Source organism: Dromiciops gliroides, chromosome 4 (assembly GCF_019393635.1).
Source record: "Dromiciops gliroides isolate mDroGli1 chromosome 4, mDroGli1.pri, whole genome shotgun sequence".
Classification (NCBI taxonomy): Eukaryota; Metazoa; Chordata; class Mammalia; order Microbiotheria; family Microbiotheriidae; genus Dromiciops; species Dromiciops gliroides.
Genome location: NC_057864.1, coordinates 461,902,663 through 461,925,052, shown reverse-complemented (window position 1 = coordinate 461,925,052; position 22,390 = coordinate 461,902,663). Strand labels below are relative to the sequence as shown.

Sequence of the window (22,390 nt, the reverse complement as noted above, 5' to 3'; positions counted from 1 at the left end):
CTCAAAGAGGACCATGACCTTGGGGTGATGACATGACTTGCAGGGGATTGGATTTAAGTGAAGGAAGGCTGTACAAGGTCACCAGCCTCACTCTCTGGAGCCATATGGGTCCAGTGACAAGATATATATCAAGACAACTGGAGGTGGCCCCAGATGTTTAAGCCAGTTGGGGTTAAGTGACTTGCCCAGGGTCATGCAGCTAGTAAGTGTCTGAGGTGAAATTTGAACTTAGGTCCTTCTGACTCCAGGGCCAACACTCTATCCACTGCATCATCTAGCTGTTCCTTGTGGCCCATGCATTAAAAAAAAATTGTTATTGATCATAGATTCTCTTAAGTAAAAATAATGCCTTAAGAAATAGACATGGAGTCTGGCATAGGGGATAGAGTGGACCCTGAAGATGGGAGAACTTGGGTTCTAGATGACACAACCTGGCTGTGTTACCCTGGGCAAGTCCCTCAACCTCCAATTCCCTCCTCACCTTCATAACTAAAGTGTAGAAAAGATGCTTATGCACATTGGTAGAGGGAGTTTCCTCACACAGGACTTCTCCATCCAAGGGTGTCAAACTCACCACTGCAAAACTCCCGAGTAAAGACCAAACCAGATTAAAATGTAATTGGGCAATGTTTTTAAAAAAATAGATAAAAATGCAATGCAACATTGAAAATGTTATTTTGTGGTTTTGCAAGTCAATATGTACCCTGCAGGGAGACCTTTCTGTTTCAGTTTGACATCACTGCATCATGTCATTGAAATCACAGGTAGGTCCAGGCCCTATGCTTAAGAAAGAGTGCTGTGTATGTTCAAACCTCTTCTTTTTGATCAAAAAACTTTACTAGCAGCTATCATGTGAAAGCTAATGTAATACTGCAAACTTTTATTACTATGAATAAATTACTATTATACTATTTTACTAACTTACTATTATTAATATATTTAATGATTAAATTACTATCATTATTTTTGTTAATATCTTGTTTTTATAACACTATTGTTTTTCTTTTCTTTTTGCGGGGCTATGGGGGGTTAAGTGACTTTCCCAGGGTCACACAACCGGTAAGTGTCAAGTGTCTGCAGCTGAATTTGAACTCAGGTGCTCCTGAATCCAGGGCCGGTGCTTTATCCACTGCAGCGCCACCTAGCTGCCCCCTACACTATTGTTTTTCAATAGGGCCTTTCCCCTACCTTCCGTAAAGACTTCCTAATCTAAACACATCATTTTATAAGGGAAGAAAGTGACATCCTCAGCTCCTCAGTTGTCTCCCCAAACGGGATTTATTACTCTTCCCCAGCATCACCTGCCCCACTCTAACTTTTGCTTATGTCTCTGCCCAAAAAACTCTCTTCATTTCATCTACTCCAGTAAAAACTAACAAACCCCCTCCCCCCTCATAAAACCCCCTTGACATTAAGTGATATTTACATAGTGATTTAAGGTTGGTGAAACACTTTGCACACAACTCTGGGAGATATGAGGTGATATTCTTGAGGGATGCCAGGATAGATGCCTATTGTGTGTGGGGATCTGAGGGAGGAGATCTACCTAGAGTTAACATTCTTCACCTATCACCCTTCCTTTTATATTTGTGGAAACTGAGGCTGAGAGTGATTAAGTGACAGCTAATAATGTACAGGAGGCAGAATTTGAATTCAGGTTCCTGATTCCAAGTCCAACTCTCTACCCACTATACCACCTAGTTTATTTCACTTGACCTAAAGTTCTTTTTTTTTTAAATTAATAAAGTATTTTATTTTTCCCCCCGTTACATGTAAAGATAGTTCTCAACTTTTGTTTATACAAGCTTTACAATTTCAGGTTTCTCTCCCTCCCTCCCCTCCCTGCCCCCTCCCCTAGGCAGCAGGTAATCTGATATAGGTTTTATATATATATACATATATATATAAAATATATATATGTATATATATACACATAATAACATTAATCCTATTTCTGCATTAGTCATGTTATAAGAGAAAAATCAGAGCAATGATGAAAAACCTCAAAATAGAAAAAAACAACAGCACCCAAACCAAAAGAAATAGTATGGTTTATTCAGCATCCATACTCCACAGTTCTTTTTTTTTTTTTTCTTGGATTTGGAGATCCTCTTCTATCACGAGTTCCCTGGAACTCTTCTGTACCATTGCTTTGGTGAGAAGAATATAGTCCATCACAGTAGATCAACACTCAATGTTGATGATACTATGTACAATGTTTTTCTGGTTCTGCTCATCTCAGTCATCATCAGCCCACGCAGGATCCTCCAGGTTTCTCTGAACTTCTCCTGCTCTTCGTTTCTTACAGCACAATAGTATTCCATTGTATTCATATACCACAACTTGTCCAGCCATTCCCCAATTGATGGGCATCTCCTCCACTTCCAATTCCTTGCCACCGCATAAAGAGCAGCTATAAATATTTTTGTACATGTGGGTCCCTTTCCCCTTTCCATGATTTCTTTGGGAAAAAGACCCAAAAGTGGTATTGCTGGGTCAAAGGGTATGGACAGCTTTATCACCCTTTGGGCATAATTCCAAATTGCTCTCCAGAATGGTTGGATCATTTCACAGCTCCACTAATGCATTGTTGGTGGAGCTGTGAACTGATCCGATCTAAAGTTCTATAAACTCCCTTCTGGCCAAGGGAAAGCTTCATGGAGGAGGTGACATTGGGTCATGAAGAATGACAAAGTTTTGCAGGTTTTAACATGGCTTAAAATGAGGGCTGATATGGAATTTGGATTGTGATCATGTGCCTCCACATCAAGGATTCATTGTGTTGTACTAACAGCAGCTGAGTGAACCCATTATTGTTTTTGTTTGTTTTTTTTTTCGGGGCAATGGGGGTTAAGTGACTTGCCCAGGGTCACACAGCTAGTAAGTGTCAAGGGCCTGAGGCCAGATTTGAACTCAGGTCCTCCTGAATCCAGGGCCGGTGCTCTATCCACTGCGCCACCTAGCTGCCTCTGGGTGAACCCATTAGATGGAGAGTATGGAGATGGTGTGCTATAGTGGAAAGAGCACTGGTTTTGTAGTTAAAGGGAGCTGAGTTCAAATCCTGATTCTGCTACTTACTAACTTTGTGATCTTAGGGCTTCTCTTTGGGTCCCAGCTTCCTTCTCTGTAAAATGAGATGGTTGGATTAGATGACCTCTAAGGTCTTTTCCAGCCACAAATCTATGTCTCTAAGGAGACCAATGAATAGCTATTGCTATAGTCGAGTCAACAAACACTCATTAAGCTCTTTCTGTGTACCATAGACTAGGGAAAAGTGGAAAATAGCATAGCAAAATGGAAATCAGAGTTTAATGGGTTCAAACCTCCACTCTGGCTTGTATTATTTGTGTGGCCATGAGAAAGTCACTTGAGAGCAAATGGATACGGGAGGTGAAGGAGAGGAAGGACTCAAAACTGCAAAGTTTTGAGCTGGGTGGCTGGGAGGATGGTATTATTATGGATGAAAACAGGGAAGTTTAGAATCAAGTGGATTTTGCCCGGGGGGGGGGGGGGGGATGAGTTCTGTTGTGGTTGTGCTGAATTTGGGATGAAGAGGGCACAGCCAGGTGGAGGTCATCGATAGTGCAGGCAATTAAGATTGTTTGGAGGCAGCTAGGTGGATAGAGCACTGGTCCTGGAGTCAGGAGTACCTGAGTTCAAAATCGGCCTCAGACACTTAACATGTACTAGCTGTGTGACCCTGGGCAAGTCACTTAACCCCAATTGCCTCACTGAAAAAAAAAAACCCAAAACAAACAAAAAATAAATATTGGTTGGATAGATGTAGATTTGGGAACCCTGGGAAGAGCAAGGAGAATCATTAACCATCATGTAGGGATAATAATCAAAGTTATGGGACTGCATGAGACCCAAGAGGATGAGTGGGTGGTGAGAGAAGAGAAGAGAGGAAAGAACAGAACCAACCCAGGGGGACTCCTGGGTCAAGGGGTCAGTAAGAAAAGGAGACATGGGAGAAGAGAAAGGAGGAGAATTTGGAGAAGTAGGAAGAGCATTAGGAGAGAGCAGTGTCATGGAAACCAAGGGAGGAGAGAGTATGTCGTAGGAGAGGGTGGGCAGCAGTGTAGAACGCTTCAAGATCAAGGAGGATGACACAGTGATCAAGTGGTCCCTGGGGACCAGAGAAAGGGCAGCTTCAGTAGAGTGGTGGGGATTGAAGGCAGATTATGGCTGATGGGGGTGTTGGGTTCCTTTATCAGTGAGTCAGTCAATAGGCATTTATGGGTAAAATGGGGATCAGCATAGCCCTTACCTCCCAGGGTTATTCTGAAGATCAAATGAGACCACACACACACACACACACACACACACACACACACACACACACACACACACACACGCATGCACATGCAGTCACACACTGCTTTGCAAGCTTCAGAGTGCTATTATGAGTGTTAACTATTAGGTGGTACGGTGGGCAGATAGATTGACTGTTGGGCTGGGAATCAGAAAGAAGAGTTTAGAGCCTGCTTCAGTGACTTCCTTAGCTATTGATCCTGGGGACCCCATCTGCAGAATGAGGACAAAAACAGTGCCTCCCTAAGAGGGTTGCTGTGAGGGTCTGATGGGACATCTGGGAAGGGCTTGCCAAACTTGAAATGCCACATAAATGCTAGCTATTATTATTGAAGAGAAGGGTTGGTGAGGCAATTCGGCAAAGATTCTTTAGCAGGTTGGTGGTGCAAGATAGAAGGAGAGGGAGTCCCCCTTCCCTCTAAGCTCCTTCATCACCCCTATCCCTCCCCCAGTCCCCTTCCTTTCCCCCCCTCTCCAGCCTTTGCATTCAGAACCCTGTGATCTCCCACCCACCTGAGATCTCTATGCCTCCTTCCCAGGAAGGGGCCAGATCTGCAGAGGGGATTCCAGGCATTGCCACCCTTCTCATTTCAGAGGCGGGGCAGGGTTAGGCTGAGCAGGATAAAAGCCAAAGCTGGGGGAGGAGGAGGTAGTTCAGTTGTCCAGGGCTGAGGGAGAGCAGAGGAGGAGGAACCTCTGAGAGCTCTGCTGGGCCAGGGAAAGATAGGACCCCGAAGGGAGCTCAAGGCAGACCCCAGTCATGGCCAGACTCCTCAACTCAATGCTTGACTCCCCAGTAGGGGAAACGATCGCTCGTCCGATGGATGCCTCAGAGGCAGGTGGGGCTGAAGGGGATCCAAGAGAAGAGGGAGGTTGGTGGAGCTTGGTGTGTGTGTGTGATAAGATGGGGGAGCCTCATGAAGAAGGGGGCAGAGATAAAAAGAGCTTTTGTGGATAAATGAAGGAGGGAGTCGGAGAAGACTGAACATAGAGTTGGGAGGGATGATGAGAAATTTGATGGTGAAGAATCTTGGAGACTTAGGAGAGGATGTAGAGGTTGTTGAGTTCAAGGAGAAAGAGGGGGGGATTGAGGGTTGAAGAGAAGAGGGGAGAGATCGACAGGTTGAATAGAGGGGATGAGTAGACGGGGGCTGCAAGGGGAAAGACAGATCTGAAGTTGCAGGGGAGGATGGTGGGGAGATTGTGGGGTTGGAAGGGAGGGTTGAGGTACTGAGAATGGGAGGGTAGGGAAGGGGGACATTGGGAGGGGCTCAAAGGGGAAAGATTAAGGGAAATTGGGTGTTGAAAGATGGAGAATGGGTGATTGGAGAGAGAGTTGGAGGGGAAATTGGGAGAACTTTAGGAGTGAGTTTTGAGATTAAAGGGAAAGTTGGAAGGGGGAAGGGAAATGGGGGAGAGGGAGGAGTACTAGAAGGGGATCAGTTTATAGGTGAATGTCTACAGCCGTCCTGGCCTTACCCTTATGCCATTTCCTCGCCAGGTCGTGCCCCGGTGCCAAGCACCCGACGGCGGAAGCGTACAACATTTAGCCGTGGGCAGCTGCTAGAGCTAGAGAGGGTGTTTGCAGCCCGGCCTTACCCAGACATTGGGACCAGAGAGCGCTTGGCACGGCTCACCCGGCTTCCTGAGGCCAAAATCCAGGTGAAACTGCCTGCCCTTCCCTTTCTACCTACCCCTCTCCAACCTCCTTCAAAGAGCTGGGAAACAGGACTCCTGGGTCAGGTCGGTGCTCCTTTGTGTCTGGGCCAGCCCACCCCCAGAGCCTGCTTTGTGAGGGGTTTTTCTTTCCTTCTGGGAATGGAGATAGAAGCTGGAATTAATTCTCCTTCTTGATTCCCAGGTTTGGTTTCAGAACCGTCGGGCCCGGAGAATTAAGGGCAGGAAGCCAGAAGGGCTGAGCTCCTGGACTGAGGATCCCCCGGGAACTCTCCCTCCGGCCAATAACCCTCTGCATTCCCAGGACCCTGAGAGCCGGGGACACTCCTCACCACATGACAGGGACCCCAGCTCGGGTCGGCTGACCTTCGGTCCGGCTCTTGGCCTGGCCCCAGGGCACAGTGGTGTGAGGGTCAAGGTATTGGGCCCTGGGGGGGCAGGCCCACCTGGGGGGGTGTCCAAGCCTCCAGGGCCACTCCCCCGATGGGAACGCGGTGCCACCCAGACCTCTCTGGGCAGCCTCTCTGACCTTATCTATAATGCAGCCACTGTCACTAACTTGGATGATGCCTAATGTGGAACCCGGGCATCTTTCCTCTTCTCTCGTGCTAGGATGAACTCTTTTTTCCTTGACCCTGTGGAAACCCTCCACATCATCGGTAGCCAGTTCCCTGCTCAGCCCCCTTCCCTATATAAGACTTAAGTGAGGGGGAAGTCTGGCTTAGGTTTCTTTCCTCCTTTCCCTATCACCCCCAAGACCCAGTAAGGAGAGCTGGGCTGAGTATACATGGGGGAAGTTCAGGGGCAGGGAATCAGCTAAAGATGCAGGCATAGATGGGTCTTAAGGATGGCACATTCTTTTGTGAACGGGCCAGGCCTCTCCCCAGGAGGCCAGCCTTCTCCATGCATTGTCCACCACCTGGGAGCACAGACCTCAGTGACACCATGCTCCATCACAATCACCCAGGGATCTAGTACAACCCCATACATCCAAGGAACCCTGCTATCACATACAACAGGCCCTGATGGAGACCACATACCTATGGCCCCCTGCGGCAGGACAACTGTGGGTGAGAGATTCCTTTGGGAAGGATTGGGTGATCGGGTGGTCATTGTGGATGACACATCCATTCCCGAGCTCCTCAACTCTCCAGCTGAGCCTTCTGCCCCCATTCACTGAAGGCAGATGTCCATTTCTCTCTCACCCCCTCCCCGACATCACTTAATTAAAATCCAAATGTAAGCAGAGAGAGCTGGGCAATTAGAATGCTCTTCCCATCTCTCCACTTTCTGGCTGGTGGTGACAACAGCTGGCCCAGGGATACTGTGGTCCAGTTCACAGAGGGTTAACCTCCCCCTCCTTCATCCCCAACCCTCTCCCCCTCACTGCACAAATTAATCTGGACCATGGCACCTCTGTGACCAGAGGGAGAAATATCATTTTTTTCTGCAGAGGGAATATTATTAAAGTAATAAAGAGAAATCCAGGGCCCTGAGCTTATCTGGATTTGAATTAGAAGTGCTCTGACCCAAGGCTCCCAGGCCCACCTGACACCAGCCAGAGGAGCCTGCACATGAAGGGGTATGGGAAGGGGAGGGTGGTGTGCATCAGACCATCCATCATCTGTAATACCAACTAATCTCCCAAATAAAACCAAACCCCTCTACCTTAATCTGGAGCTGTTTTGCAAATGAGTGGCTGGGGGGTGGTGTGGTGGTGGTGGTGGCTGCAGTGGAGATGGGGCAGAAAGGGAATTTATCTCCATTGCCTAATCCCTTAATAGGGCCAGGTTACAACACAGATCCCCTAGTATTGGAAGGGACTTAGGAGGATGTTTTATCAGAGGGGCCGGGGCTCTGGCTGATGGATACTGAAGAAAAGGAGGGATTTCATTTCCCATAATCACCTCCCCTATTCTCTGTGGGCCCCAGGGACACCCCACAGGGTGGACAGATACAAGCTGTCCCGGCTTCCCCAGTAGTTCCCTTCGGCTTAAACCAAAGGAAGTACATTCCTCTGATCTTCTTCCCTGGGAGATCTTGGATGGGGATGGTGAAACACGGGCCAACCGGTGACCAAGCTCTTCTGACTGATGTAGCCTTCCTAAGTCAGGAGAACAGATTGCTCTCCTCCCCTGGATTTCTCCCTCTTTTTCTTTCTTTTCTTTGTTTTTAAATAAAAAGAGATGTATTAGGAGAGAGGAATATATGGCCGGGGGGACAGATCACTAAGGAAAACCGTCCCACTGGAGTCAGAGAAGACCTGCTCTTGCATAGGTTTACAAAACAAAGGGGAGGGAATTTTACAAAGCACCCATCCGTATCTGGCAGACCTCGGTATTGCTTACCAGCATACCAGGGTCAGAAGCACTCTTCTATGAAAATAAGAACCTCCCACCCTCCTCAAAAGATGGCAGATGGTGGGGACAAAACCAGGGAATGGTTGTTCAGTTCAGAGGGGCTGCTGGGGATGGGATGGAGAGGGATCCATCCAGAAACGAAGGTGAGGTAACAGATGATATTATTGTCAGATACCCAAAGGACACGGTCACACAGAGCAGGAACAAAGGCTGGAGACCCACTCCCCTCAGAATACTCTGTGGCATGCTGTAGGACCCCAGGGCAGTACAGCTGCCCAGCAATAAACATTTCCCTGAGAACAGGAGGGTGATGAGCTAAATACCCAAACATTTGTGCAGCACAGTCTAGTCTTTTGAGTTTTTTATTTAAACTTTAACGGTGTAGCTTGTATAAATCCTATTGGGACATGACAAAACAAACTGCAAACAGCTTTTAAGGACAAAAATTTCTTGTTGGAGCTGAATTCTGTGGGCAGCAGGACAGTTTAAAGTCCTCCTATTGATGGGAGCCTCTGGGTAACAGGGTGTGAAATAAGAATTCGCTGAGAACTTTATGCATACTCCATATATACAGAAACAGCCTGTGTACACACCCAAATATACCTTTTCTCATATACTAAGCCACCACAGAGGCTACTTTGGACACAGAATCCACAAAACTGGAAGATGTTTTGACACGTGTGCTTAAAACTCACAATGCAATGCAAAAATCTTGCAATAAAACCTAGAGCATATGGGAAAATGGAGTTAGGAGGACAACGCTCAAAAGCTTCATCACTGACATTAAAAAAGTAGGAACCTAGTAAAAATGGTTTTATACACATTGAATAGTTAAGAAATACATAAGTACTACAATAAATAGCAGTGGGGTCTGCAGCCTCAGGCTGATGCTCCTATGGGACCCTATTCTCATGGGAGCCAGGTTGGCAGAGTCGTTTTTGCTGGGGAGAGGGTGGTTTCGGTGGATGGAGGGGAGGGCCTTGGGGAAGAGGTAGAGACAGACCAGCCCGTAGCTTGCACTGCACCATAAGAGAGAGGACACCTCACCTTGAAAAAGACCTGACATTTCCTTGTGGAAGTGAGTGTTGGAAGGGTGAGTCGTTGTGCTAATTTATTTATTTATTTATTTTTTTGGTGGGGGGGCAATGAAGGCTAACTGACTTGCCCAAGGTCACACACGGCTAGTAAGTGTCAAGTGTCTGAGGCCAGATTTAAAGGGTGAGTTATTGTGAAGAGGCAAGTTTTTCTTAGATGAAATGGCTCATATGCAAACACAAAATCTGTGTTCTGCTCTAATTATTCCCGAATATATCAATCACATTGGAACAAATTCACATTTTTCAAAATGGGCATTATAACAGAACTGACTGAATGTTCTTTTTGGCTAGAGAAGATTCATAGAAGCCATTTCCCCTGAATACAAGAAGAGCCAGAGAACATGGTGCTGTGAAGGCAGAACACTCAAAGACATGGAAGGGAGGGAAACATATATACAAACAAGCAAAGATGGATGAGAGGAAGGGCAAGAAGAAATCTCAGGGTCAATAAAAAGGTAGAAGATAAATCAGCACAAGGCCCTGGCAAAGGCTGGATCTGAAGGGGTTTTCCTGCCTTGGTATTCTCCGCTGTTCCATTTTCAGTCCAAATGGGTCCCACCTTGGAGTGAGCCATGACAGTTGCCCTGTGATGTTCTGATGCTGGGTTTGTATCAAAAGCTAAGACAGCATTCGATTTGGGGACTGGGGCAAGGATGAGGCAGCTCGGTGGCAGCCCTGGCCTGCTTCCTTGGCCCTTAATACAAGGCCACGTGTGGAGGAGCAAATGTTGTGCATGGTGAGTGACATGGATGGCTGAGGTCCTCAAATTGGGCTGGCAGGTGTGGCCTCTTGGGGTAAAGTTGGAAAAAAAGAAGACAGAGCAAAGTCTCCCCCGGCTCCCGAAAACACACTTCATATCAGTGGGGGCAGAGCCCTTGTTAAAGCTCTCCCAGTTCTCCTTCCATGGCCCGGACCATGATATAGAGCTCAGCCAGACCCACCACGGAGGCGACAATCACTGCAGCCAGCACCCTCTGCAAGAGAGAAACAGTGGCATGAAAGAGACCACCAGATGTGGGCCCTGGAAATTCTCCTCTCTTTCTCTCCCCCAATCCCACAGAGCATGGATCAGATCTTGGTGCCTTCCCATTTCTGAGCAGGAGACACAGGAATAGCAGAAGGCCATTTCTCTTGGGACTATTGCTCACCCTTAAAATATATGTGTATAGGTGTGTACACATGCATGTAGATATATGTGTGTACACACTCACATATATACACATACACGTATATGCATGAGAATATTTCTCTGTGTGTGTGTGTATGCATTATTCATTTGAAGACTGGCCATCACCCTTCTCCCATTTCCCATGTGTATACCAGCACCTCATATCCCCCCCTCTCCTCCCTGCCCCACACTGACCCTCAAGCCCAATGCCCCCTTACCGCTGCCATTTCTGAGAAGATGTACTGGCTTCCTAGGTAGGTGCAGGCAAAAGCTGCTGCCACAGTGACAATGAAATTGAAGATGGTGATGACCACTGCCTTCACTGACCTCACTGTGAGCCAAAGGGAGATGGAACAGAGAGCTCAGGGTCATATCCTTTTCTTCGATGCAGGAACCACGCACGCACGCACGCACAGCCCCCACCTCCACTAGCTCTCCCTTAGAAGGGATCTCAGACAACTCAGGGTGTTCTCAGAGTGATTGGGCTTCTCCTATGGGAGAAGGGCGTGATCGTGGTGGTGACTCTAGTTTCCTGCCCCATGCCTTCGAGGAGTATCTCACCTTGCCGTCCAAAGTCAGCTAGAGTGCCATTCTTCCTTGAAGCCTGGGAGGAAGAAAAGGAGGATGGGACGCCACAGTGCAGGGGCATCTCAGGGACTTTTCATCTGAGAGGACACCCCTCCCACTCTTGCTCATTGCTAGCTTGAACTTTCTGCCCCTGACACTTGGGGTTAGGTTACAGATCTCCCATTTATCATCAGGTCACTGAGTCAGAGCTTGTGGACACAGACGTGCTCAGGGCACAGGGGAGCCCATGTTACACAGCAGGGAGCTCTGCCCCAGATTTTGCCTTCAAAGGTTTAAGTGAATTGAATCCTGCCCTCCCTCCCCGCTCCTGGTTAATATCAGTTGACTTGGTCACTTGCTAGCTAAGAGGCCTGTGAGGCAGCTGAGTCAAGGAGAAAGAGGGAGGAGATCTGGGTTCTAATCCTAGCTCTGACATGAGCAGCGGAGTTACTAAATCTGGGCCTTAGCTTCTTCACCTGCAAAATGGGAGTAATAATACTTGTAACTGCCATGTCAGAGAACTGTGAAGAAAGTCCTTGGTAAACCTTTTACTAGAACGTAAGCTCCCTGGAGGCAGGTACTGTCTCCTTTTAAAAAAAGATCTGCTTCCCAGTGCCCAGCACACAATAAATATTATTCAACCTCAACCGAACCATGATTTTTCTGAGTTTGTCTTCCCATCTGTAAAATGGAGACACCATATTCTCTGCTTTATTTTACAGAATTGTTATGAGGAACAAAAAAAAATAACATATGAAAAGCTATTAAAAAAATTAATTAAAAAAAGTGAGGCATCGTTCATCCTTGAAATGAAGAGCCCTCTGGTGGCTAGAACAGATCTCCAGGGGCCAAAAGGAACGCAACTGCCCTGTGCTGCATCCCTTTTACAATGAATCCACTGGGAGCATCAATACACCCTCCATTTCCAAGGTTCCACTCAGTTTAACCTCTGTTCAGCTGGCCTTTGTCCAGTCTGAACCATCGACTTAATAGATGAATTTTAAAATCCATTTCTGTCTCTATCCTGAGTGAAGCTAAGGAACTCCTGTTTGGTGAAGGAAAGATTTAAAGCTGAAGGCAGATTTCAGAAAAACCTGGAAAGACTTAAGTGGACTGATGCTGAGTGACCTGAGCAGAACCAAGAGCACATCGCACACTGTGATAACAGCACTGTGTGATGATCAACTGTGACAGACTTGGCTCTTCTCAGCAGTGCAATGACCCAAGACAATGCCAAAGGACTCGTGATGGAAAATGCTCTCCACGTCCAGAGAAAGAACTATGAAGTCTGAATGCAGATTGAACCATACTGTTTCTACTTTTTTTTTGAGGTTTTTTCCTTTTGCTGTTTCTTTTTTCACAGCATGACTAATGCAGAAATGTTTAATGTGACTGTACATATACAAACTATATCAGATTGTTTTCTGTCTTGGGGAGGGGAAGACAAATTTGGGACTCGAAATCTTATAAAAACAAAAACAAGGGTTGAAAACTAAAAAAGAAAAAGATTGAATGCTGAAATGTTTTGTTTGTTTGTTTCAGAGCCATAACCAAACTCATCTTCAAATATGGTTTAACTGTATTTTTTGTTTTTCTTTCCCAACAGATTGGGAAATCTTTGAGTGAAGGGACTTCCACTCCCCCCAGAGAACCCAGGAGGCAGAAGCCACAGGCGCTTGGTCCCTCTCAGCCCGGGCCCCAGCCCTCACCTGGCCTGACACATTTCGGGTGATGCGCTTGTACTCCTCGTTGGCCAGCTGCACCTTGATGCGCTCCAGGCGGGCGACCAGCTCCGGATTCTGGGGCAGAAGGACCAAAGGGCGAGCATGAACCCTGAGCCCCCTCCGGCCTCCCAGGCCTCTCCCCGCCTCTCCTGCCCCTGGTGGGGATTAGGATAGTCCTCTGCCGAAGATATCCTAGGAGAGCCTCGAGGGCTCGGCCCCCTCCCCCGTCACCTCCACTACATACCCTGGGGGGTCTCACCACCTCGGGGAGATGGATCTCGCTGCCCTCCAGGAGCTCATGAAGAAAGAGAGGGGAGCCTGGGAAGGGAAGATTTGCAGGGGTTCACCAAGGAGGGGAGAGGGGACGGCAGCCCCTCATGCTGGTGTCAGACCCCCTCCCACCGCGCTCCTGGGGGGGGGTGGGTGAGTACTGGGGAGGGTCGGGAGTCCTCGGGGGTTCGAATAAGCGAGACGCTTGAACCTCATGTGAAAGAGGACGCTTGTACCTGGGAGAGGGGCAGGAGACTGAAAAGGTGGGGGCCGATTTGGGGTATGGAAGGAACTACCGAGGGGGCCGGGTCTCAGAGGTCTGGCCCAGACCATGCCATGGGCCCTGGGCCGCCTGAGACCCTGCCCCACAACCAGATTTTTCTTTCTTTCTTTCTTGCAGGGCAATGGGGGTTAAGTGACTTGCCCAGGGTCACACAGCTAGTAAGTGTCAAGGATCTGAGTCCGCATTTGAACTCAGGTCCTCCTGAATCCAGGGACAATGCTTTATCCACTGCGCCACCTAGCTGTCCCAAACAGGTTTTCTAATGCAGGAAATAAAGTACAGGTGACTCGCCCAGGCAGGGAGCAGCAGGGCGGGGGATTCAGACGGGGGCAGAATTCGAACTCGGGTCCTCCACATGCAGCTCGGCCAGTTTGCCTTCTCGGGGCGGGGGGCACGTGGTGATCCCCTCCACTCCACCCCCGCACAGCGCACTCGTACAGGGCCCGGCTCGGAGCGCTCACCCTGCTCCCTGAGGTGCTCGTGCAGCTCTCGGAGCAGGCGGAAGGGCACCAACGGCCTGAGGTCTTCGCCCTCGGCCCCGGAAGCCTTCTTCTTCTTCTTCAGGGCCGCCTCCAGCCGCGCCCGCAGCTCTCCGGGCAGGCGCGCCGCCTCCAGCTCCCCTCCGGGGCCCAGAGCCCTCCTCAACCGTTCCCCGGCGCGCACGGAGGACGCCATGTTGAGTCGGGCCTCAGGTGACCGGAGGCGGGGCTACCGAGAACTTCCGGGGGAGCCCTAGAGCGGCCGCAGCGCGCGGGGCCCTGTGGGTCGGGGGCGGGGCGCGGCGCGGCGGAGGCGGTGCGCAGGGACCCGCGTCGGCGTTCACGTCGGCATCCGTGTCTGTGACCGTGACCGAGTCCGCGCGTCCGCGGCGGCCCAGGCGCCCGACATGGCGGGCTGTGTGGCCCGGCGGGCCCTGGCCGTGGGCGGCCGCTGCTGCTGCTGGTGGTCCCGGCCGCTGGCGGGGGCCCGGGCGCTGCGGCTCCTCGCGACCTTTCCCCCGGCGACCCCGGCCGCAGCCACGGCGCGGAGACACCTCTCCTCCCGGTGAGGTGGGGGGCGGGAGGGGGCGGGACCTGGGCTCCGAAGGCCCCTCCCCTGAAAAGTTGTTTTTTTCGGGGTTTCTGTTTCGGGGCGGGTCTAACAGAAGCTCCCGGAGGACAGGGCTCGTGAGCTCTTTGGGTGCGGGAACCGGCTTGTTTTCGCCCGCCCGGCCTCAGGGGCCGGCTTGGCCTGTTGGCCATTCGGCGACGGACGAGTGGAGTGTAAGCTTTAGGAGGGCAGGCCCTGCTGGCTTTGGATTTGGCTGTACGGCGCCCAGGCCGGTGCCGGGACCCTGCGGTAATAGACGAGTGGAGTGTAAGCTTTAGGAGGGCAGGCCCTGCTGGCTTTGGATTTGGCTGTACGGCGCCCGCCCAGGCCGGTGCCGGGACCCTGCGGTAATAGACGAGTGCAGTGTAAGCTTTAGGAGGGCAGGCCCTGCTGGCTTTGGACTTCTATCCCCAGTGCCTGGACCATGAAGTAACGTTTAGGGTTACGCTCTGAGAGATGGGGACTACTTTGTTTCTGCTTTTAGGACCCGGTGCTTGGCCCTTAGATAAGCAGAACACAAGCCCCTTGAGGGTAGAAACTGTTTTTTAGGTCTGGATTCTAGACCCTGGAATCCCAGAAGGTTAGGTAGCCTCCCAGCCCGGCTCCTAGCACAGAGCCTGGTAGGAAGCCCCTTGAGAATGTGGGGACTTTTGTTTTTATAACTCAGCCTTGTAGAAAGAGCCAACTCGTGGTCTCTGAGAAGCTAACTGCTCTGCCCAAAGTCACCCAGCTAGTTAGTGTGTGTGTCATGGCATCCCCAGCACCTAACACGGTCAGACGACCAGCATTCATTAAGTACCCACTGGGCACCAGGCCCTGTGTTAAGTGCTAGGGTGACAGAAGAGCAAGAGATAACTCGCCCCCGTGGAGCCCCCAGTTTGATGGGGAGAGCTAGTGTGGGGGAGTTCGGAAGGCTTCCTGCAGAAGAAAGAAGGGAAAGTAGAGGTAGAGTTGAGGGGGCTGAGGATTGAGGTCAGCCTGCTCAGAGGCACCGAGATGACAGGTTTGAGAATGGCAAGCATGCTGGTTTAGGAATGGGGAGGAGGGAGTGAGGTGTGGGAAGTCTGGAGGTTTGGAAGGGGTGAGGTTAGGAGGGGCTTGATCTGGGGAGGAGTAGGGAGCCACGGCAGAGCCTTGCTCCTGAGTGGGCCCATGCTCAGGCCTGAGCTGTGTGGGGAGTTACAGCTAAGAGTGGTCAGTGTGGTCACTGAGGGAGAGAAGTGACGCTGGGCCCTTTGGATGGTGGGCGCTGGCCAGAGCCTGGGGGAGAGGAGGCGTTCTGTTAAGTTGGAGCTGCTTCCTGGATCAAGAGGCAGGAGCACCTCTGCTGCTGGAGCCCCGACATCTTGGTTTCTGTTTTACAGTCATTGTTCTTAGCACATAGTAGGCAGGTAAAAGCTAAGTTCCCTGGAGACAGGCCCAGGTTCATTTTTGGTGCCAAGCATGTAGTGGGTGCTGGGTAAATTCTTGTTGATTGGGGGGGGTGATGGGGGGCCCTAAGAGGCAGACGATTCAGTGTTTATTAAGGTCTGTGGTTGGCATGGCCCTTAGGGTGCCCATGTGCCAGGGTCTCAGAGGAAGCCTGCAGGGGGATTGGAGGATCACATTGGAGCTAGGAGGCAGCTCAGAGACCCCTGAGTCCAACTCCCCCATTTTACAGATGAGGAAACAGGCTCAGGGTGGTTGTGTCACACGGTGGGCACCTGAAGCAGTATTTAAAAGCAGGGCTTCCAGAGCCAGTGTGTCTGTAGCCTGTGCCCTTTTCTGGCCATAGTTTCTTGGCTTAATTCATAGGCCTGAACAGCATGGGTCTCCCATGCTTGGGTGTTGACTTCTCTGCGGTCTAAAGCATGGCCGGAGGCGACAGAAGGACTCCCAGGCTTCCTTGTGCCTCCTGTTGTGTGTGTGTGTGGGGGTGTCTGTGGAGATGGAGGGTGTCCTGCAGGGGAGGGTCGTGGCTGGGGTGGGACAGGAGAGCTCTAAGACCTTGTCTTCTGATGAAGGAGCCTGGGAGGCATCCCCAGAGCCCATGGGCTGGAAACTGAGAGGGTTAGATGGGCAGCAATGCCTAGAATTGGGCCTGGGCACCAGGGAGCTGTGCGTGGTCCTGATGTAGAGCCTTCATAGAGCCCTGCTGCATGACCGTCACTGGGCCCAGCCCTTTTCAGATCCTCACAATAACCCTGTGAGGTAGGTGCTGTTATTATCTCCGTCTAACAGTGGAGAAAACTGAGGTCCCACAGCCAGTAAGGGTCTGAGGTTGGATTGGAGCTCAGATCTTCTCCATGCCCCCTGCCATGTGGTCCTTGGTATCTTCAGGTCATCCCCACTTAGCTTGCTGTGTTCTCAAGCTCAGTATCTCAGTAATTTCTCCTGACGGACAGAGCTCCCCCAGCTGTTCACTTTGATGCTCTTCTGCTCTTCTCTTCAGAAATCGACCAGAGGGCAAAGTGCTGGAAACAGTTGGCGTATTTGAAGTGCCAAAGCAGAATGGGAAATACGAGACGGGCCAGGTGAGTACAGGGAGGGGCAAGGGCTGCTGGGGTCCCCATTCATAGTCATGATGCTTTGGCTGGTTTCCTAAGGGGTGAGTTTTCTGGAGGTGCCTAATGACTAGGCTAGTACTCGGGCCCAGGCCAGAGCAGTAGCTGCTCTTAGATTGGGGTGGGGCTTCTGGCTTCCGCTGCGCCGCACATGTACCAGTGTGCTAAGGTGGGATAAGATCAGCAGAGTGTGTGACAACGGTGATCATTCTTGTTTGAGTCCTTTAACATCTGACTCTTTGTGACCCCATTTGGGGTTTCTTGATAGAAACACTGGGGTGCTTTGCTATTCCCTTCTCCAGCTCATTTTCCAGATGAAGAAACAGGCAAACAGGAGGAAGTGACTTGCCCAGAGTGACACCACTAGTGAGTGTCTGAGGCTGGATGCAGACGCTGGTCTTCCTGCCTTCAGGCCTGGTGCACTCTCCTCTGGGCCCCAGCTGCCTGAATGATGATAATAGCAGCCAGCCCTTGTTTAGTGCTCTCAGGTGTCCAGAACACTTTGTTCTGTCCTCACAACAGCTCTCAGAGGCAGGGGCTGCCAGTATGCTCATTTTACAGATGAGGAAACAGACTGAGGGGGGAAGTGACTTGCCCAGGGCTCCTCCACTTAAGTGTATGGAGGGATGGCTTAGAGGACTGAGATGCAGGTGGAGGAAAGTCCCTTGAATATGTCCAGGAGGGGAGTGATCTCAGGGTTCTTTGCCACCCGGCTTTGAAGGGCACAGTCATCCCAGTCTGGGTGGTCATCTCTTCCTCCCTGTCGCCTCTGCTTGGTGCCTTTGAACTAAGTGACTCTTGCCTGTATACCGTCCTGAGGCTGAGGTGGTGGCCACACCTGTGTGTGCTCATGGCGCTCTTCTTCCCTTGCAGCTCTTTCTTCATAGTGTATTTGGGTACCGAGGGGTCGTCCTGTTTCCCTGGCAGGCCAGGTTATACGACCGGGATGTGGCTTCCACTGCCCCAGAAAAGTAAGCATCCCTGCCGTGTTTGTCTCATGAGTGGTGCCTGGGAGTGGTCTGGAGGGAGAAAAGCACCTAGCGATGAGTCCTGGGGGGATGGAAAGGGTGCCTGAGTGCTCTGGTGACATCACTGGGTGATGGGGACAAGAATGCTAAGTGGCAGAGAGACAGAAAGGAAGGCCTGAGCTGCACCAACAGATGTCCTCAGTGCCTAGTAGCCAGCTCCCGGGAGAGCATCGTCTGTGTCACTGGATTCAGCTTCTAGCCAAATGGTTCTGAGCCGTCGCTGGAGTGCCTTCAGAGGTGCTTGCCTTTGGGAGGGGAGCTCGTTTGGAGGCTACGGTTTCTGCTGGTTCCCCGGCTCTCCACCCCATCCCAACCCTATAGAAGTGGGTTCCAGAATCCTCAGGGGCTGTTGCTGTGCTGAAACCTCTCTCCCATACCCAGAACAGAGAACCCAGCTGGCCATGGCTCCAAGGAGGTGAAAGGCAAAACCCATACATACTACCAGGTGCTGATTGATGCCCGGGACTGCCCACACATAGTAAGTGCGGAAGGATATTGGGCCCTGGATTCCCTCAGCCAAGGGACAGACCAGTGCCCCCCGACTGAAACCTTTAGTGGAGACAGCAGGTATGCATGGTGGGAGCAGGATGGGAGAGCAGAGCCTTAGTCCTTCCCAGAACCAAGCCGGGGCATGAAGTCCCTCACCGTGTGGGCACGCAGAGAGCAGCCCCCTAACTTCTCTCTTGCCTCAGTCTCAGAGATCTCAGACAGAAGCTGTGACGTTCTTGGCCAACCATGATGATAGTCGAGCCCTTTATGCCATACCAGGTAGGGGATGGAAAGTCTGAGCTCCCCTCCCCCTTGGCCCCTGCAGGTTGGGAAGGGATCCTTGGGAAGGGCAAGATACTGGGGCATGCCTAGGAGTCTTCCAGAAATGCCTTCATGTAGCAGAATGCTGATACTAAGCTCAACTCAGTGGGAGGCACTGCCCAGGGAAGAGGAAACTGAATGGGCCAGCCCACTCATCAGCTCTCTAGGCCTGCTCCAGAGCATCAAAGGCCCCTCCCCATTGGGAGCCGAGTTTATATACTTGTGCTAATGAAAGGAAGAGTCCCAGGGAGTGATGGGCACGGACCTGATCCCCCTGGACACAGTCTGGGCAGCTATGCCCTTGGAGGAGCCCCTTCTGTGGGGCTCACTGGGCTCCCTGGCTTTCTTCCCTAGGATTGGACTACGTCAGCCATGAGGACATCCTCCCGTACACATCCACTGACCAGGTCCCCATCCAACATGAGCTGTTTGAAAGATTTCTCCTCTACGAGCAATCAAAAGGTACTGGCCCCTGGAGAGACCTGGGTGGGTGGGGCTTAGAGCTTGCGCTCAGTGCACCTCACTTGCTCCTCCTGCATCCTAGTGTCTGCCTGAGCAGGGGCATGTGTCTGCAGAGGTGGGGAGGACCCTCCGGTGAGGGAACGCTTGGGGGCTGGGACCTGAAAGCACAGGCCTCCTGGCAGCTGGTGGGTTCCCTCCTCTCCCAGTTCCACCCTTTGTGGCTCGAGAGACCCTTCGTGCGTGGCAGGAGAAGAATCACCCCTGGCTGGAGCTGTCCGACGTCCATCGGGAAACTACCGAGAACATCCGTGTCACTGTCATCCCCTTCTACATGGGCATGAGGGTATGTCCCCACCCTGCCTCCCTCTGCCAGGACTCATCTTCTGTGCTATTCCCGGGGCTGTGCCATGTTCTCCAGCACCTCCTGTGTGCTGACTTGGTACAGCTGGCCCAGAGCAGCCCTTCTGCACCTGGCTGAGCTCCTGCCGCCTCCTCTGGGCTACTTCTCTGTCCCTCCTTCCTTTGCATCTTGGTGATGGCCGCACAGTCAGCAGATGCTTAGGTAATGGGCGGCCTCTGGACGACGATGTATGTGAGGGTCTACCCTAGAGAGGAGCTGTCTGGCTCTTGGCCTCAGGTCCCATTCACCAGTGGCACCTCCGTGGTTCCCTTGGAGTTGCCTTTTGATCCCCCACCCCCTCCCCCAGCAGACATGGTCTCTGTTTGACCATCCTCATGGTCTTTGTGCTTCTCTCCTTAGGAGGCCCAGAATTCCCATGTCTACTGGGTAAGTAGTTTTTCTTCTTGTGAAGCCTTCAGGGCAGGGGAGGTGGTGACGATGCTCAGAAGAGGGATGGAGAGAGTCATGTTGGGCTCTAGGGCGTTGTTGTTGCCTGTGACTCTGGGGAGGGAGGGGAGAAACAGAAGGGGACGTGGGTGGGGTCTGAGGAGAGGTTCTAACAGGCCCAGCCGCTGCCTTCCCACCCCCCGGGTCCTAACCCTTTCCTTCTCCGGGCAGTGGCGCTATTGTATCCGTTTGGAAAACCTGGACAGTGACGTGGTACAGCTCCGGGAGCGTCACTGGAGGATATTCAGCTTGTCTGGCACGTTGGAGACAGTGCGAGGCCGAGGCGTGGTGGGCAGGGTAAGGTCGAGAACTGCCCTTCCTGGTGGCACTTCTTAACCCCTGCTACCTCTTACCTTTCTCTTTATAAGCTGGTTTGGGGTTAGCTTTGGATGACGGAACTTCTGGCAGACACCTTATTGATGTCCCAGCTTGAAGTCGGGGGTGGGGTTTGGGCACCAGGAATCTTGTGCATCCATTTAACAAGCCTTTACCAGTGGGGTCGTCTGAGCTGCTACCAGGGTGGGGGGCGGGAGGGAGGCACCAGCGTGTCCACTCCTCTGGTGGAAATGCTCTGGGTCTGGAGACTCTAATAGAGGCTTTGGGGCCCTGGTGGCTTGGATGGCCATAGACAGAGAAGAGTCAGTCGGTCTAAGTGTCAGCCCCTCCCCTGATTCTGCCCATTTCTCTTGAACCCCTAGGAGCCCGTCTTATCCAAAGAACAGCCTGCTTTCCAGTACAGCAGCCATGTGTCTTTGCAGGCCTCCAGCGGGCACATGTGGTGAGTGAACCCCTCCTGGCACGGATACCGTGCCGGGCAGTGCTCACCTCCCCGAGCTCAGCTCTGGGCCCCCCACTGATATGTTGCGAGTCCTGAGTGGGAGCGAAGAGCATTCCTGGGAGGAGGTTTCCAGCCTCTCCTGATCTGCTTGAGTCTTGGGCGCCAAGGGCTGGGGCAGGAGCTCTGATGCTCTCATTGGCTCCCCCTGCAGGCCTTGCCTTCTCATTGCAATCCAGCAGACACTTGAGGAAGTCAGAGTCTAGGGCAGGACCCCTTTGGAAGGGCTGGAGAAGCCCTCAGTGTTTTCAAATGCATAAAATGCACAGGATTCCAAAGGAAGATAATTCTATTGGAATATAGTTGTCAGTGTTTAAAAAAAAAAAAGTCATGAACCACAGGTTAAGAGCCTAGAACAAGACTGTTGGAAGACTCCCAGGTATGCTGAATGTGTAGGTGTAGGTTGGTTAAGCTGGGGAGGTGAGAGCTTTGGACTCCTTTTCCCCATACTTATTCCTTAGCCAGGAAAGTGGGATTCCTAATGAGCTCGAGAGGCTTAGGCCAAGGCTCCCCTTTAGCTAGATTCTTTCTTGTCTTCTAGGGGCACCTTCCGCTTTGAGAGGCCTGATGGATCTCATTTCGATGTCCGAATCCCCCCCTTCTCCCTGGAGAGCAATAAGGATGAGAAAACACCCCCTTCTGGCCTTCACTGGTAGGGCAGCTCAGGATCCATGCCCGGCTGTGGCCTGCCTGAAGAGTGACCCGCAGAGCACTGGGCTCTTCTTTCCCTTCTCATGGGCCACCGTGGGCTTGGCATCTTTTGTAATTTGTTCTATTTGGTTGTAGTTTTTTGGGTTGTGTGATTGTTTTCTCTGAAGACCCACATTGGGCTCCTCCAAAACCAGCCTTTCCTGCCCTGCCCGTACTGTGTCTTGGTAAACCTTTCCAAGCAGGAGCCCACCCTGTTTGGCTGCCACAGGAGACAGGAGGGATAGCCCCCCCCCCTGCCCATTCTAGGAGTTGCTTTGGAGTGTGAGGTTTGGTCAATAAATCAGTGCACGCCTGGCCATCCTCTCCATTTCTGCATCATGGCATCGGCTCGGCCCCTTCCAGCACCAAAGAAACCACCTTGCCGGCTTGGGGTGTGTGGTTAAAATGCTGTCAGACCTGGGCACACCCGACCTCAGTCGATGTGGAGTAAGGATGAAGCCAGGCTAGAGTTCTTTCCCACTGGTCTCCAGTCAAGGGACACAGAGAAGTCCACTGGGCCAGCTACTGGCTGAGGGCTTTTAGACACTGCCCCTCCGCTTTTCTTGGGCTTTTGAGGATACAGGCGACCCATGGTTTCTGGGACTAGGGTTGGTTAGCGATTTGGA

General features: G+C 51.4%; 3 protein-coding genes across 4 annotated transcripts; 2 read left to right on the top strand and 1 right to left on the bottom strand.

Annotated features, from left to right (window-relative positions):
- The first annotated feature begins 4,998 nt into the window (after positions 1-4,998).
- Positions 4,999-7,630, top strand: SEBOX (SEBOX homeobox). Of its 2 annotated transcripts, none has more exons than XM_043962916.1 (3): positions 4,999-5,153; positions 5,816-5,976; positions 6,176-7,630. In XM_043962916.1, the coding sequence occupies exons 1-3, from the start codon at positions 5,075-5,077 to the stop codon at positions 6,563-6,565; spliced, it is 630 nt and encodes a 209-aa protein (XP_043818851.1). In that variant the 5' UTR covers positions 4,999-5,074; the 3' UTR covers positions 6,566-7,630. The 2 variants fall into 2 exon arrangements, with proteins under 2 accessions (XP_043818851.1, XP_043818850.1); XM_043962915.1 differs by having other exon boundaries at positions 4,999-5,186.
- A 1,077-nt stretch (positions 7,631-8,707) lies between these two features.
- On the bottom strand, positions 8,708-14,181 carry TMEM199 (transmembrane protein 199). The gene is made up of 6 exons (XM_043964468.1): positions 13,922-14,181; positions 13,152-13,225; positions 12,893-12,982; positions 11,178-11,220; positions 10,835-10,947; positions 8,708-10,422 (listed from the first exon to the last, which is right to left on the bottom strand). Exons 1-6 carry the CDS (start codon positions 14,133-14,135, stop codon positions 10,327-10,329), a joined length of 630 nt encoding a protein of 209 aa, XP_043820403.1. The 5' UTR covers positions 14,136-14,181; the 3' UTR covers positions 8,708-10,326.
- A 71-nt stretch (positions 14,182-14,252) lies between these two features.
- On the top strand, positions 14,253-22,092 carry POLDIP2 (DNA polymerase delta interacting protein 2). Its single transcript, XM_043964466.1, has 11 exons — positions 14,253-14,504; positions 16,981-17,062; positions 17,966-18,063; positions 18,502-18,598; positions 18,813-18,888; positions 19,285-19,392; positions 19,599-19,735; positions 20,153-20,179; positions 20,411-20,536; positions 20,938-21,017; positions 21,616-22,092. Exons 1-11 carry the CDS (start codon positions 14,347-14,349, stop codon positions 21,728-21,730), a joined length of 1,104 nt encoding a protein of 367 aa, XP_043820401.1. The 5' UTR covers positions 14,253-14,346; the 3' UTR covers positions 21,731-22,092.
- The last annotated feature ends 298 nt before the right edge of the window (positions 22,093-22,390 follow it).